This window comes from Amblyomma maculatum, chromosome 3, assembly GCF_055883805.1.
Source record: "Amblyomma maculatum isolate TAMU_Amacu chromosome 3, ASM5588380v1, whole genome shotgun sequence".
Lineage (NCBI taxonomy): Eukaryota > Metazoa > Arthropoda > Arachnida > Ixodida > Ixodidae > Amblyomma > Amblyomma maculatum.
Genome location: NC_139346.1, coordinates 107,894,184 through 107,911,086, shown reverse-complemented (window position 1 = coordinate 107,911,086; position 16,903 = coordinate 107,894,184). Strand labels below are relative to the sequence as shown.

The 16,903-nt window shown below is 43.6% G+C and overlaps 1 protein-coding gene across 9 annotated transcripts; it reads right to left on the bottom strand.

Annotated features, from left to right (window-relative positions):
* Positions 1–2,437: 2,437 nt before the first annotated feature.
* Positions 2,438–16,768, bottom strand: LOC146195513 (evasin P546-like). Of its 9 annotated transcripts, none has more exons than XM_084597843.1 (7): positions 16,589–16,766; positions 15,559–15,628; positions 12,422–12,457; positions 10,629–10,685; positions 9,075–9,124; positions 3,458–3,526; positions 2,438–2,666 (listed from the first exon to the last, which is right to left on the bottom strand). In XM_084597843.1, exons 2-7 carry the CDS (start codon positions 15,602–15,604, stop codon positions 2,472–2,474), a joined length of 453 nt encoding a protein of 150 aa, XP_084453969.1. In that variant the 5' UTR covers positions 15,605–15,628; positions 16,589–16,766; the 3' UTR covers positions 2,438–2,471. The 9 variants fall into 9 exon arrangements, with proteins under 9 accessions (XP_084453969.1, XP_084453968.1, XP_084453970.1 ...); XM_084597842.1 differs by having other exon boundaries at positions 15,559–15,626; positions 16,584–16,765; XM_084597844.1 differs by lacking the exon at positions 16,589–16,766 and adding an exon at positions 16,347–16,482 and having other exon boundaries at positions 15,559–15,630.
* Between the last annotated feature and the right edge of the window lie 135 nt (positions 16,769–16,903).

Below are 16,903 nucleotides of genomic sequence, written 5' to 3'. Positions count from 1 at the left end.
CCAGTCATTGTCAGGCCCAAGTCTGGCCCTAGCCGCATCATGAAAGTAGACCATAAGCTCACGAGGCTTACAGCACCGGATCCCGCAAGCTTACAGCAATGGCGCCCGGGAGCGCGAAGGACGACGGCGTTCAGGCTGTCTGCTTCTCCCTGATTGTCGCTAGGCCTAAATTACTGCATCAAAGCCACAGCTGTTCACACTTTGTAATAGATCAGCGAGGCGTTTTAGTAAATGAATCACTCGATGATGAAACTTCTTTACTCTCAGCCCCACTGTTTCGTAGTAAAGGAAATTATCATTTTCGGCTACGTCTTAGCAGCGGAGCAACGAGCACCGCACCGGCTGTGAGCAACTCTTATACCTTATGGGAATCCGCAAGAAGCATTCATTTTTGAAATTCCTTTTTCGAGGGCCAATTATTATATGAGAAAAACAATTTTTTGCATGATTTTCTGACGCTGGCGCAAGGGAGCCTCGCTGGCGCGGATGGCTTGCGTGGAAGGCACTGCCGGCGCTGCGATGTTTACGGCAGGAGGAGTAGTGGAGCCACCGCCGTAAACATCGCCGCGCCGGCCGTGCTGCCATCGGACGATGGCGGCGGTCATGCCAAAGGTAGATATGCCATGGGAAGAAATAAATCGCGCTTCACAACAGTCTGTGTTCTGTTTTAAGAAAGATGCTCAGTACACTTATTGGGAGTGATGTTAGAAAGCGCGAACACAGTACAGTTATCGGTGCCGGCACAACAGCAGGCGATGTGGTGGCCGGTGTCACTCGGTGAGCGTTCCAACATCGCGATCACGGTCGGTGGGAGGAGCTTCGCGGTGTCAACGTCAGCCACTTTTTTCGAAATAAGAATTGCATCTAGAGCGCTCAAGTTTCGAGAATAGAATAAGGTGCAGTATTATCTCCTAGATTAAAAACCTAATATAGTGAATGTCCGTAGCATGGTGCCTTTAGGTGCGAAACAACTATGAAAGGACGTGGACAAAACACACAAACGAAAGAGCACTACCCGCAATTAAATTTACTTGGAAGAACAAACAGTCATTTTGTACGCTTATGCCATGTGCAGAGGCTGCGCACATACCAAATACTGCGTTCATGCGCGTGCACATGCCAAACAGGCTGTTGATCACAACTTCCTCAGGTAAACCTATCTAAAAGAGTGCAGCTTCACTGAAGAGCTAGTGACACAATCAGACCCTATCTTTGTGATGTGGGTTGTCTCAATGAACACCCGCGATAAGTGATCATTGCATGTTCCCTTGTCTGCTTTAGCAGGGCGCGCATGTTCCTAGACCACCACATGCCTTGCAACGAACAACGAAGTTGGTTCCGGCCTGCATCTCAAGGTTCCCGAAAGTTATTATTCAAACAACGTCCAGATTGCCCGCACTCTCCCGCAAGTGAGAAATATTTCATAGATGATCCCAACCATGCCAGCAACATATCTGAACTTATCCTTCGTTGGTAATCCTCTCGTTGCTACTTCATCATTTAACCTAAGGGCATAGGCTTTTCAGCTTGCAGGGGGTACTTATTTGCATCTTCTTTGAGGTTGTGGGGAATGATTTCCCCTCGTTCCCCTTTAAACTCGGCTTTCTCCCGCGGTAGTGACTCTAGCTATTCGAAATGACGTCAGCGGTGGTGGTTACCATTAACTATCGAGAGATGGTGCACCGTCGCGGTAGCTGGGGAGTCACGGGAGCCTTCCCCCCTGCGCCCGGCGGAAAGTCGGTTCTCTTCGGCATCGGGAACTAGACGCGAGCAGACGTCTAATCGCAGCACTCTGTAGTCGCCGGCGAGGTGAAGCCTCGCGGGACTTTTCCCGCTTGCGTTTTGTCCGGCCTCGGAGTTTATCCCCTGCTCTAGCGTGGGCGAACATTCGCCTGTAGCCTTGCTGGTGAGTCAGACGACCTGTATTTATTAGCGTGTTTTTTGCTAGCTGGCGTTGCTGTTACTGCAGCAATAAATACTAGTTTGTTGTCAGCACGTGTTGTTCCTTTGTTCCCAAGAGCACGGCCCGCAGTGGTAGGCGTACGTTCAGTAGTGCACGCGATCACAGGGTGGGATCGGCGGTTTTGACTGTCAGCCGCCACTAGGCGGGGAAAATGTATTTATCCCCCTACTCCAACCCCACAAGGTGTAGGCCACACTGTGAGAGTACGGTATTACCTTGGGCTTTTTCTTGGTTCTCTTTTCAGATGCTTTTGTATCTACTGCAGCCACTCTATGTGGCAACATTGTTATGCTCTGCAGGTAACACAGTTAAAAGAAAGCGCACTAGTAGCAACGTGTAAAATGTCGTCCTAACATAGACATGAATTTCATTTGCATTTTCAAACAGAATAGTTTATTAGCCATTGTAGATGGCATGTAATCTATTTAACTTCAGGCACCACGGCACTGAAGCTTTCAGTTCATAGAGGCTGTGTTGCGGAATCAAAGAACCACATTTTATTCAAGTGTCACAAACTAGCCGAAGAGGAAATCGACGTGGTAGGATTCTCGATAGTTCTATCTGTAGAAACAGGTAGTCGCATGTCATGCCAACAGTCAAGCTCAAGCCCGGAGCGTTTGCAAATGCCGTTCACGCATAAACCGATGGGGCAGTAGTAGCTGACGTCGCTTTGCATCACATCGGACGCCTGTTGAGTGAGATCCTGCATAGTTATGAAAATAGAATATCAGAGGGAATGATACTGCGTTGATGAAGCTTACTGCACCATGCCAAAACAGCTATTTCGTTCTGGTAACGTTTAGGCACTGCATCGATTTCTCGGGGTCGCAGCCTAATTTGGCTTAGTGCCCACGTTTTTGCATTGCTTCCATATAAACATATACTGCCTTTTATTTTAGCAAGCCTATAAAGTGCGTGTCGAGCAATATACGACGGTGGCATTAACCTTCCATTTGACTAGGAGCACAAGACACACTTCAATATATTCTTAATAGTGTGAAAATGCTAGTAAGCCATATGTTCTAACTATTGGTAACACTGAATCGGCACAAATGCTCTATCTACTCGACATGGTGGTCGGCCGAGAGCAATGTGCATACTGGAGAGCGCCAGTGTGCCTCTCAGAGCTGTTCACAGCAGATATCTTTTGACGTTTTCCCAGAGGCGTTTCCTGGTAGTTCGCAACGTAGGCGCAGGCCAATGTTCCTTAAGGTAAAGGCTCGTGGTATAAAATGAACGCCATATATATTTTCATCTTGAATACCGAAATCCACATTTCGGAAGATAGCGTTGTACGTTCTACATAGATCAGTGGTAAGGACTTGGTTTCTGTTGTGATAACTGAATTAGTAGAGTAATCTCTAGAGTGTAAGATTACTGTGTGTCAAAGCAATTATATTTATTAAGCACGAGCGGCAACATGGTCACCCTATGACAACATCACTTGGTACCTCAGGCATGATTTTGTGCACGGATATGAAAGTATATTCTTACAATACATTCTGTTCCATTTGGTAGATATCTTGTAAAATTCCCGCAGTCCAGTGCACAGCCAACTGGAACCTGATATGGATAAATGTGGTTAGTCGGGTTATTAGATGTCATACAGTTTATGTATTTATTAAGTTACTCGCTGTCGTATATTCAGCAAGAAGGCATAGGCTGATGGGTGAGTTGGTACGACATTCTAGGAAAAAAGCAGCGCACCCGCACAAACACGAGGGAGGAAGATATGAGACACAGCCGTGTCTCTTCTTCCTCCCTCGTGTTTGTGCAGGTGCGCTGTTTTTTACTAGAGCAAAAAGGCATCTGGAATAAACAATAAATTAGTACAGCTCAGCTTATGGGCTTAGCATTTCAATAAGCGAAACCTGGTCAGCATTAGCGGTTGAGAGATCTGGAATGGAAAGCCTGTTCTCCCATCTCATTGGCTAGCCTCGAAGCCTGTAGGCTAACGTTCCTACATTGCCCTGTTCTGCTTGCAATATTCGGTTCGACCGCATTCCCGACTGTAAACTCGGTGTAGTGGAGGCAAGCAAGCAGTACGGTAGTACGTTTGAAAGGATGTTTAGAAATAATATTGCGTGCGACGACCAAACCAGGGACACAAATTCCTGCGCGCTAATGCATCGAATCTTGGAACCCGGGACGGTGCCGCCTCCTCCGCAGAAATGCCCTCGCACAAAAGCGGCATCTTTGTTCGTCTTCGCGGCTTGTTCGGAAGTAGCCGCATCTCTTGCGGTAACGCTGTACTCCGGAACATCCTGTGTTCTTTTGTGTTTCTGGTGATCGGTCACCGACTTCTGCTGTTGACGAACGACGTACTAAGGCGGCAGTGTTTATAACGACAGAATAGAAAAATAGACAAGCAAAACGCTCTCCATGTTAGCATCATTAAATCGTTATTCAGAACCAATAAAATACAGGCTACTCCTCGCGAGAAACTGTAGTAGATTTCTCCGTGACCGCCGCAGTAAGAGAGGTAATGCCACTTATTTTGCCACGTCATGTGCGGCGCGAGTTAGGCGCTCTCTCTGAGGGCGCTCGTTCAGCCAGGCGTTGACTCCCCTAACTATGCACCTTTCTGCTTTCCAGACGAGATGTGACATTGACTGAAGCGTTGTATACGTTATGTTTCGGTATTGAACTATACTACTTACGCACCCGGTTTAAATTGTAATACGGCGATCAGCAGCACCTCGGCGTATGTTCAGCACTAAACGTGCGTTTGCACTAACAGCATATAGCTTACAGCGGTTTGAACTTTCTCCTAATGCACACTGTGCATATAAGTGACCGCTGTCCGCATTTAGTTTAAATGGCTGAGTCTAAGGGAGCAATTTATTTCTTGTTTAAATTTCCATACACTCCTACGTACCACAAGCGAGGAAATTTTATAGTTGAAAGCCGTAACGAATAGCTCCACACTAAAGTTGAATTTCTGAGGCTGCTCGACTTGGTACTTTACGTGCACGAATCTTAAACATATCGCTTTTCTCCAGGCCTTTTTTCTCATAAAGTGACTTCATGTTCTAGGATATGACTCGCAGGATGTTCCGAATTATCATGCCCATTCTCAATAAAAATATCGATGCTTGTGCATGACATTGAATAAGGTAATAAGATTTGGGTGATCTCAAATGAAGTATTTGTAAACTACTGAACGTTGCATCGAACGTATTCAGCCTCGCTGCGTCGATCGATGTTTATTGAAATTAACGAGTTTTAAGGCGGACAACGTAACGGCGGTTTATTAAAACAATTACCTTCAACGTGTTCTGCTCTTGGACTTGTTCTTGTGTTTTTTATTCTATTGTGAGAAAACCGCCCGATATTGTGATACATTTATGAATATGTTTATGGTATATAGTAAACGTTTATAGCTTAGAAAAATGATAATTTTTAATTTATTCTATGCTCTGACTAAGTAAGTGAGTCTGAAATAGAAAAGCAATATTGTCCGTACTTGACTGGGCAATAAATATTGAATTTTGCATAATGTTAGTATGAACATACTAAAACAAATGGTCGAATTTTTTGACCTGCAAAATCCATTTGCAGCAAAGGGTTCCCTGTACTCCCACCGAGCAGCTAGATTTACGCAGACAACCAATCCAGCGAGCGTACGGTAATTAGCAGAAACTTGCTAGTTAACCAAAGATTACCCACTGATATATTGATCGTTATGCGCCTTCTCCAGACCTGTGAATGAACCGCATTCATAAAATGATTCCGGTGGATACAATGCGGCTTTCCAGGATTCATGAATATGTCAAGACCCTTCAAGATTTAAACTATCTCACTGATAATAATATAGCTTTCAAAATGCTCCAGTGGCATGTTGTTGATTTGCCAAAAATTACTTACATGGTAGCCTCGAACGTTTTTTTTATCAGTGTCACTTAACGAATGTCAAACGGCAAATTAAGATAGAAAACAGCATTTCCTATGCTTGGCGAGAGTTTTTCTTGGCAACGGAAAAAAACCTAAAGGTGCGCAAAGTGTGTAACTTTGTCACTGCACAAGTAGTTCTGTCAATCCATCCGCACAGCGGGTGCTTTGCACGTTGCCTTGTGGGGCTGCTTCGCCGCCTTATGAGGCTATGAGACTGCTGCGCATGGCGTCATCTATTGGTACCTTATATGAATAAAAATGTGAAGACCGATAGTTGCCACCCAAGAAACCTTTTCAGCCGCGGATGTTTAAAGTGTGATCATGTAGTCTTTGGAGCATATTAGCCCTAAAAAACTCATGCCACAAATTTCATGCCATTTATGCGAAATTGCTAACTACATCGAGTAACTATATGAATATTTGTAGGAAGGACTGAGGTGTTGAGGCTCAGCAGCTGTGAATGCGCTGTACAAAATTTTGCGGAGTGCTGACTATAAATATTCGCAAGTCCACTTCCTTGCTTCCACTATTGCAACGGATCAATAACTGCCCATGAAAGCTGCAAACCACAGAAAGTATTGTATTACAATTATTTTACGAAATAATTTTGTTTTCTATCCTTATGTTTCAGTCATCAAAATTCCGGCTAAATAAACTGCCGTAAACGTCAAAAGCAAAATCAGAATAAGTGATATCTTGATTACAATATTCACTCCAAACGCTGACTATGCTGCAGCAGTAAATGTAAAGTGCTTTTACCAATCACACAACGCGATGCTGCAATGAAATGAAGGAAACTGGAATGCGTTCATCTTAACTTATATTCAAGCTTACACATGTAGTTAAACAATTTGATTCGTGACTGTGCGGCAGCTATCGCCAGCTTTGCTTATTTGCTCTGTCATAATACAGATGATAAAAGAACATTCGACTCTTGCTTCATATTATTAAGCAAAGCTGTTCTCGGAGCAGCAGTCTCATCAAGGGTTATTACCGAATTTGATTTCTTGAACATAGTTATTTTCTTTATTTATCTAAGCCTAAAAGGAAGAGCGCTGAATAGCTCGGTTATACAGTGCATCTGAGATTAAAAAATGACCAATGCAGTTTTTTCTCTTCCAAAACAGCTTTTACTCCAGGCCGAACGATGCACAGCATTCGTGATTCGCGAACTTGTGCGTCTTGAGCGGGGGGAATAAGTAAGCCTTGATATAGAGGTCATTGCTGTCTCTTTGATAGGCAAAGCCTCGTCATCGAAGTGCCAGTGTTGCTTTGGATAACGACGGCCATCTTTGCTCGAACGCAATAAAACAAATGTATAAAGCTGGAGTTAATTGCGCCGAAAGGAATATCTGCTCGGTAGCAACCACATCAACGCGAACATCGCCTACGAAACAAACTCAACGGCTTTCTTGGAACATTCAAAGCTAATAGATAACTATTGCGTACTATGTTTCCTACCATAATTTTAATTCGATAGCGGAAAGGTGGTTTGACACCACACTGCGCTCGCAGCTAACAATGGGATGGCACTTCCCTCGAGGGCAGCTAAGCAGCGACGTCTCCCCATAGGTGTTCAGAAAGCCTGAGAGTACTTATCGAGGCTTAACGATCAAATCCATTAGCCTAGCAAAAAAAAAAAAAGAAAGAAACACACGTGTAAGCTTGTCTTCTCTAAGAAAGAAGGGCCTAACATTGAGTAAATACCTCTTAACGATTAGAAATTTACGTCTGGATCCTGCGACACGAGATAAAAGTCGTGTAGCACCAATAGCCAGGAATATCCACTGCGACAACAATAAACCCTACTTGAAGTACTTGCGCAAAAATTCGGGAAAAGTTCGAATGCTCCGTACGCGCACATTGCAAGCTGTCCAGAAAACCCTGACAACATGAATGTAGCCTGAGACGCAGCGGTGAGAAGGCTTTGATTTGAAATCCCTTCATACGAGCAGCACGAGAGGCGAGACGAATATAATCTTCGGCATCCACTGCATCTCTGCCAATATGCAAGACCAGAACAGCAGAGTCCGGATCGACAGAACCGATTCGCGAACCACAAGCGGCATACCAAGCACATGCCTCTGAACTACATCGAACGCAGGTACTACTGCGCGGACGCACTTCCCTCATCCTAATCGTGGCGATAGCATACCATGTTAGCCGTCCTGTAAAAGCGCGCAGCCCCACCCCCGCTCAAGACCTGACCATCCAGGCGCCAGAAAGAGAAGAGGCCGAGACATCTGGCCGATGATTTACAGACAAAACAGCATCGTAACGTCATCACGACAGAATTCTTAACATAGACACTCATCCTTGAGCCAAGAAACACTGGAGAAGAACACCTAGCCCGTCCCTCAAAACAATTACATATTGGATGCCATAATAGAGGCCCAACTTCAGAAGCAAACCTTCCAAACCTCCACCACAAACACTTCATCTCCCTGATATATTAGCCAACATCCAGCATACATAAAGCTAATCTCTCCGTCTCCGTATTGGGCCGCCCCATTAAACTGGGTATCAATTAAACCACACCTTCCCAACACATTCTTGTCTTGCTAGGCTGCTGTGTCTAGCTCAGACGTTATAACTCAGCAACAGTTGACCGAGAGTTAGCGCCGCATAGACCAAAATTGATTAGTATGGCGACCAACTACCCATTACTGTAGCATTTAATAAATACATTTTTTATTCTGTATGCCTGGGACTAGACAAGTTTTTTCAGTAACAATGTAGAAATAAAAAATACTCTCAAATAAATACCGTTAATGTTTTTAATATAGTTCCAGTTGCCTATGCCCCTATATACTTGTCGGCCTGTTCCTTCTCTGTGACGGCGTTTTGCAGTTCACCACATTACAAAGCCAAATTGTTTGACTTGAAAGTGTTTATACGTAAAGCTGGGGTAATGATGCGCACTGAGGCTTGCAGCCGTAACTGTTGTGTTCATTGCAATTATCGAGATCTGATCCTGTTCTCTTTGATATTTGTTTCGCAATTGCGGGTCGATAAATTTGGAAGACGTCAAATGCTAGAAATTTAAGGGCTCGCAAGTTCAATGGCTATGAACGACTAACGATGGTATTCATTTTAAAACCCTTGTGACATTGTCGAGCGCTTTAATAAACTGATTCTCGAGCTACTATTTTGTGCTAATAATAAGCGGACTAGGGCCAGAGTTGTGCACTTGAACCTACAAAATAAAGTAACATACCGGATGCCCAGTAGTGTTTAGAGCTTCTATGAAGCATGTCTCGTTATCTCCTGCGCATAAGAAGAAGCAAGATGAATGAAAACATTTGTAACTACATGGCAAGACAGGGGGCAGAGAAACCAATCAGCAAATATTGACACTAACATGATGACATTCAGTTCTATCTATATTTAAAATTTTATCGGAGAAACCTACTGCTAAATCCGTGGTACACCAAATGTTCCAGGACAATTACTTCCACAGCAGAATAATATTTGGTGGGATTCAACATGTTTATATACCTAGTTTTTAGAGTGCATGCTCTGTTTTGCATGCTTTGGATTATTAAGCACAGGTGTAGCTATTATGTGCTCGTCTGTAGCTATCCAATGATTGTACTGCGGTGCGGAGCATATATGAATGCAAATTATTTGCACCAATATTATCCTTTAATAAGTTCAAGCTAGAGTATGAAAATATGCTTACGTTAGCAAATAGCTCTCCAGTAATATATATTTTAGATAGTACGATTGGTTGTAACAAATAATTATGTTTTATTGATATCGCATTATATTTGCTCTCACTAGTTAGTGTCTGGCGATATATTTATGGTTGACTAATTATATTCTACATGCATGATTATACATACCATTACTTAAATATCATGTCACCGACTAGTAACTATCGTATATACTTGCACTCAACTCTAAATATACAGCGATATTCACATAACGCACATTGATCAGCCTAATAATACAGAATACTTTAACCTCTACTAGCCTTAAAGGTGAAAGCAAGAAAAGCAGCCAATTTTCGACTTCTTAACTCGCCATTAGCACTGCTTAAGCTCTCTTTTTATCTCTCGAGATCGGATTTGTATTTACACGGAGGTTACACGCTGTATAAAAGGCCCACAGGTATATACTATCAACACCCAGTGCTAAATTCACCTGAATCAAAATTCAGCCTATCGGCGTCTCCCACCTACTGCTTCTACATTAGAAATACTGCCGATATATCAGCTAGTGTGCAAGATGACGTGAAGATGGTCAGCAAACCCAGCTTGGATTCGCAGGCATTTATCCCTCTCACAGTCATTCGAACAGGCAGCATCCCTTCCAAACTTCTCGAAGAGCCCACCCGCAAGTCTTTACGACGGGTATCAGTGAGTATCTCGCCATGCCCACTGTCCAGATTGGAGCCCCTAGATTTGAGAAACCACCTATAGATCCAATCGTATTATCGGCACCTGGTTTCCAAAGTCGCTGATATGCCGCGGCGAATATGCGAATACTTAGGGATGATCGCGTTCCTGAGGCAAAAGCAATTGAGAGTTTCTCGAGCTTGCAGACAACAGAGAAGTCGTGTGATCCAGCCGATGTGGCAGTAACTGCAGCCGTCTCCAGAAGGCCCCGCTTTGAACTCACAGGATACAGGAATACAGAAATATTTTCTTTTGATCGACTTCATTCATCGCAGACATTACAGAAAAGGCTGAATCAGGCGGCTGTGAGTTAATACTTATATCAAGTTGTATTTAACAGGCAACAGTTTCCTCAAAGACCAAGCACTTACGAATACGATTGCTGTAGTCTTCAGTGGAGCATTCAGTTGATTCCGATGTGTCGGACTCTGAAGACAGAATATGTAAACAAATATTCTTAGTATCTTGTACACAAAAAACGAGCCGAATAAATACCATTTGGTTATGGGGACAAACGGTGTACCAGCATAAATGTTTCCACAGCACAGGCTGTAAGTTTAAATTGTTCAGAAGACAGTAGGCGTCTTCAAGAAACGCAATGAAGCTCCCCAGTCAGCGTCCGAGAGGAGTACCTGAAGTATTTATTCTGCGCTCTACTATTAAACGTGCTGAGTAGCTGATGTTGATTCGTTAATATATAAAGACATTTTGTCGTCCACCTTCGTACTAGTTCTGTTCTTTATGCCTGTTAAATATTCATGCATGATCAAATACCAACCAGCCGAATGGTAAGTTTCCCAAACTGTTCATAAGGTTCCAATTCAGGACTGTTAAACTGTTACTAATGTTTCTACTCCGGACTGTTCGAAACGAACAAGTTGATTCTCAGTAGCTTTGATATCTCGCCGAGTGCATTAGACATAAGAAAGAACTACAGCGCGTTGATAGAAATTTGCTCAGTTGTGCTTTTTTACTCTTTATAGTTCCTGCCATTATCAGCCAAGTTAGCTTCACATAAGGCCAAACGTTACTTTTATTTATCTCTACCAGCTGCGATGACCCCATGACTACAAATATGCCAATCGAATGTGCCTACCTACGTCACTTCCGTCCCATTAGATACGTTTGCCTTCTCCACGAATCCAATTGACTTGCTGATGCAATTCAAGACCATCGCTAATTTGTTCTTGGAAATAAAAACCCCCAGCCAATTTTATTTTCTTTTCTTGATTTAATCAACTATATTTTAAAGTTGTTTTTAATTTGTGGATTGCGCTTATGTGTCGTTGTCTGTGCGTGCTTCTTCATTGTAATTGTTCTATCCATGGCTCTTGTCTCGCTGCACATACGTTTTTTCTCCATGAAACGGTAGTGAAAATATAGAACCCTGACTTCTCTACACCGCCTAATACATTTGTGGGCATAAAGCTAAAATATTACTTGTTTTCAATAGACGAATTGAATTCATCTTGACGGACAGCACAAAACAGACGAACAACCGACGAAGGAGAAGACGACACTGAAGACGAAAGCCTCTTCTCTTTTGTTGGTCGTTTTTAGTTTTGCACTGGTCCTGGTACTTAACTTGTCCAATACAGGGTGCTGTCGAATTTTATTTATTGTTCTCATTTATAAATTGCAGGTCCGAGTGATGCCATGCTGCGTTTTTGCTTCGATATCTGTACTTTGTGTACAGACTGTTCCGCGAGAAAGCTTAACTGGCATACCGCCGTCCGCTACAGGCTTGCTATTATATTTTACGGTAGATTAGATATAGGACCGATTACATAGTTTTAGAGGCGGGTGAAAAGAGTCGGCTTCAGTCGAGGGGTGGGAAGGCACACTCCCAGAATGAAGACAGAGGGTAAGGGAGACACTGGTTGCCTGAGAGAACCACGCGCCTTGAGACAAGAGAGCTTTCCTCTATCGCTCGATGCCCTACCATTGTGGCATACGCACACGCGGAAAAGGTATGAAAACCACGGTGGTGACGATCCGGTACATACACAGGTGAAATATAGACACATAACCCTTGAAACACACCAGTGCTGGCAGGGCTCTGCCGGGTGAACATGGACGCTTGATCATTCGAATACGCTACACTTGGCATGCACAGTTCGTAGCGGAAGAGAAACTGCTCAACTAAATTGTTTGATTTTCTTACCTTCACATTCAGAAAAGCCGAGATGCGTATGGGACGCTGAAAAACAAAATCATTCGGCATTGTATTTTGAAGCTTGCCTATACGAATAATTGGTCTACTTGTAAGCACAAACATATTTTAGATTGTCGTTGTGAATGAAACAGCAAATGCGGTGGCGGACATTTAAATATTTCTACGGAATTGCTTGGCTGAATTGGAATCTAAACACCAAATAGTATCAACATTGTGGGCGACGTGTGCCGCGAATGTGTCCATCATGTTCTCTGAAATATTTATCTAAATAGAAATAACTACTGCACTTTTTGAAAACATGGTATTCGTATATAATGCCTTGTGTAAATAATGGCGCTTGAGCAGGACACGTTTTCGGTGCCATAGTAAAGTACAAATTATAAGAAACGGTAGGCCTGAAACAAGGCATCAACATCATGTTGTCTCTCTGCTGTTCGTGTTTTAGCCTTGCCTCTCTCCAGTTTTTCCTGTCGCTGTTGTAGTGATTGTAGTGGTTATTTTATTGTATATATAAAAGGAAGAAAAAGATGTTTCCCAGCCACGGTATCTGCTATCTGATATATGAAGCACCTGACTGGGGCGGCGGAAATAAAGGGATAACGAGGAAGGGGTGGAGGAAATCAGAGGTGAGCGATAGGGAGAAAGTACAGAGTGCGTAAAGATACAAAAGAAATATATACACTATGGCACAATATACAGTAGTTTGCTTGAGGCCCACCCGCAAATGTCTTAGGTAACCAGTCGTTTCTGATGTTTAGTTTCTTACAATGTGCCACCAACTGGCCTACAATTACGCTCTATTAATATTCAGTGCCATTTCAAATTAAAAAGAGCTACAGGTTGAAATGCTAGGTGTGTGAACGTCGCTAACAAGGGCAGGACGTGTGATGGTTTTTACGTACAGGTGGAAGTTATTGGAAACGACGACGCACAACGCACACCTCGAGAGTGTGCTGCATTCTGCGCGCGGGGCGTTCGGCTGTGGAGTTCTTTACTCGCTACCAACTAGAATGTTTTGGGTTCGAATGCGCTACTCTCTGATGTTCGCGCTCGCCTATAAGCCACAACATTATTGGTTGCATTCGACAGCGTTACGTAGGGTCTTGGCAATGAACTTATTCCAGGTTTAACCGGTTAGACCAATGGCATTGCCCCAAAACAGTTCTTGAATTGCCCACATCATGGCTCGTATAGTGTGATGTCACGGTTCCCGGAGAAAGCAGGAGCCAGGTACAGGACCGTCGACAAATTTATATAGCGAAAGCACAAGATGAGCGTTTCGCTCTAAATTGGCGAAGTAACCATGGCCGTGCACATATATAACCTGAAAACTGTACCACGAGCAATCTAGAATTTCATATATTCTCAGAGTTTTCAATGCGGCGATTTGTAGAATTTAGTTATGAAGTTATTTGACATTTGATAATGTGCACTAACAAGAACCACGCGCCAAAAGCGTTATCATTTCTTGTATTCATGAATAATAAAAATGATCGCGGTTCTTCACAAGAAGTGAGAAGAAACTTTATTGCCCATTTTTCAATATCCAGTACTGAGAAGGCAGTTTCGGTCTTGGGCGCAGCGGCCGATTTTCTATGGAAGATTAAACTAAGATACCCGCGTACTGCCTGATCTATCACTTATATCACTTCACGTAGACTGGTTTAAATTTATTGGGGCCTTCACTACAGCGTCTTTCATGCCGTCAGTAACAATGGGTCAGTAGACCCTATATAACACACCAAACATGTTACAAATGTTTGTTTGTTGTATCGGGGGTGGAGTTATCATTGTGGTATTCGAATAATTTTACATTAGAGAGCTCCTACAAGCGCCTTGATATTTCCCCAAAGCTTCGTAATATTTCTTGTGATTCAAAGATGCAGGAATGCGTATTTACCCATCATTTAGAAAAAGATGATGTCATGTTCAAGTGCAATAATCAAAGCCGCACTCAAGAGGATGTAAATTAATCGTGATTACCTTAGTCGATGTTCACACTTTATCATGAAATTTTCACGTCAGCATTAAACTATATGCGGTGTAGCGGCTGGAATTCGATTCCGTTACGACTGCCAAGCGCGTTGGTTACCATCGAAGCGGCCGAATTATGAAGTTGTTTTTTAGGAGACGTTATCCCAGAAAGGCGCTGAAATTCTTAGCCTGTCTGTAGAATGTTGTTTGACACTGTCACCGCAATGTGACACTATTAAAACCGCACTCATTTGAAATCAAAACATCAAACGAACATACATGGCCGCTCATTTCCGACCTCAGCTGTAAAAATGAAAAATAATTATTTTTCTGTACACGGGAGTTGTCTGCCGGATGTTCGAGAAAGTACGAGACACATTTCTTGTAGTCTTCAAGAAACTCACCACTCGCTGAAATACGCAGATGAAGTAGGTATCTGTGGACCTTTCTGCTATAAGCATCGCCTATCAATATGCTGTTTGTATCACACGCGTCGTTCGAGCTGAACACTTCTCCGGCAGGAGGCGACACCTCGTCGCAGCTAATAGGTAATGTAGGCTACACTTGATGGTAAGCGCTAGACAGCGGTGGGGCGGTAGTTAAGGCGCTCGAGTACTGTGCCCGAGAATGCGCGATCCAATCCCGGCCGCATGGACGATATCGATGGAGGCGAAGAGCTAGGCGCCCGTGTGCTGTGCCATGTCAGTACACGGTAAACAACACCACGTTGTCGAAATTTTCAGAACCACACATTGCGGTGTCTTTCATCGCTTTGGGATGTTAAGCCCCATGAACTAAACTGAAAAAACTGCTGGGTAGGCAGTCTCTTTTAGGCTCGCTAACAGCCCAGGTACGAGCACTCTACTAGAAATCATAGCTTCTGGGCATTCCTAGGTCTGTTTTCCTCTTTATGCACTGCTCGAGCGATCAACAAAAGGTTGAAGAAGTTCTGTAGATTCATACATTCAATGGAATTCGCGGACTCCTACCGCAGCGAGATCACCTTGAAAAATATATTGCACAGTATATATTAGCGGCATTTTTTTTCCTGGGCGAAATAAAATCAGACATCGTTTGTCGAAGCAGTCGTTGAATCAAACTGCGCGTTAAGAATGAGTATTTTTCACTAACCTTAACTACAAACAACTTACCGTAAAGTAAAAAGACAAGAGTGAACGACATTTTTGTGGAGGCCATTGCACTTATATGTCCCTAAAATCTGCAATAAAAGTGGGAAAAAGATGTACAAAAAGCATTGTTAAAAAGCACCTTGTCTATGACATCAACTTGCCGAATGAAACCACCAGGCGTTCTTAGCTGTACACCGATTATAACAAGAGAGGAATTAGAAGCCTTATTAATCCGGCGGCAGCAAGTGCTGTATGAACCGCGAGTTTTTTTCACGGCTCTTTATGTACGCCGCTGATGGTATGAAGACATAAACAATAAGTCAGTTCATATTGAGGCGTGGCGACAGCGAGAAGACGGTTGAACATGTCGACAGGCTGAAATATTATTTTTATGGCTGGCCTAGCGCGAGGCCTCCTCTCGCGCCATTGCCAATCTTGGCAAAATTTTCCGGGGCCACCGAGAGACCGTCCCGATCGGTTCATTGAAGTCGAGGATAAAACGAAGATGAGAATTTTGCAGGAAAGGTAGAAGAGAATGATTTGCTTGCCACCGCGATGACTAATGCCTGAGTTATCCGCCTCCCATGTAGCTTTTCAATCATCCGCCACCAAAGCATCCATGAGGCTGATGACTCGAGATCGCGTCGTACATTTTAGACATGGTTGAGTTTTCGTCTACTTCAGATACTTGGTCTGGGCGCAGCTCTAATCGCTTCGTGTATGCTACTTGTCTTCAGATCCGGGTTGAGGCGGGGCGGCGGTATTTGCAGCTGGTCTGGTCTGAGCGGGAAGAGCTGAGGCAGTCCTGCGGGACGACATCCACAGGCACTCGGCCGACGATCCCTGCGTACGGACAACGTCGACACTCGAAGGCGAGGATGGAGATGGTGTACCCTGCACCTCTAACCAAAACGACACGTGGCGACAAGTCAAAGACAACACAGCATGGCGACAGGGCAAAGGATGATTTAATGGCTGGCCTGGCGGCAGCTAAATATAGATGTGAAAACATGCAGTTCAGAGTAAAAACGAATTAAGGCAAATACCTTTCTTCTTTTAGTCGTCTCCGTCCAGTCGTGCATTCCTCTTCGTATAAACTAAAGCTACCACAAAATATTACATTCCTCTTAAAGTGCGCAGCGTTATAGGCCACATCATAACAACTTGACGAAAAACTGAAAGGCCAACATCTGTGAACAATGCGGTGTTGAAAAACCTCAGATCAGCAGCGCATCACGGCAGGAATTCAGTCGGAGCTCTCGTTCTTTCTGCGAATTGTTTTTGTTCTCATGTATCAAAAGCGCTAATAGAAATACAGTTTATTCGAATCAATAATTTATTTTTGCGCACGCTGGTAACGCACGAA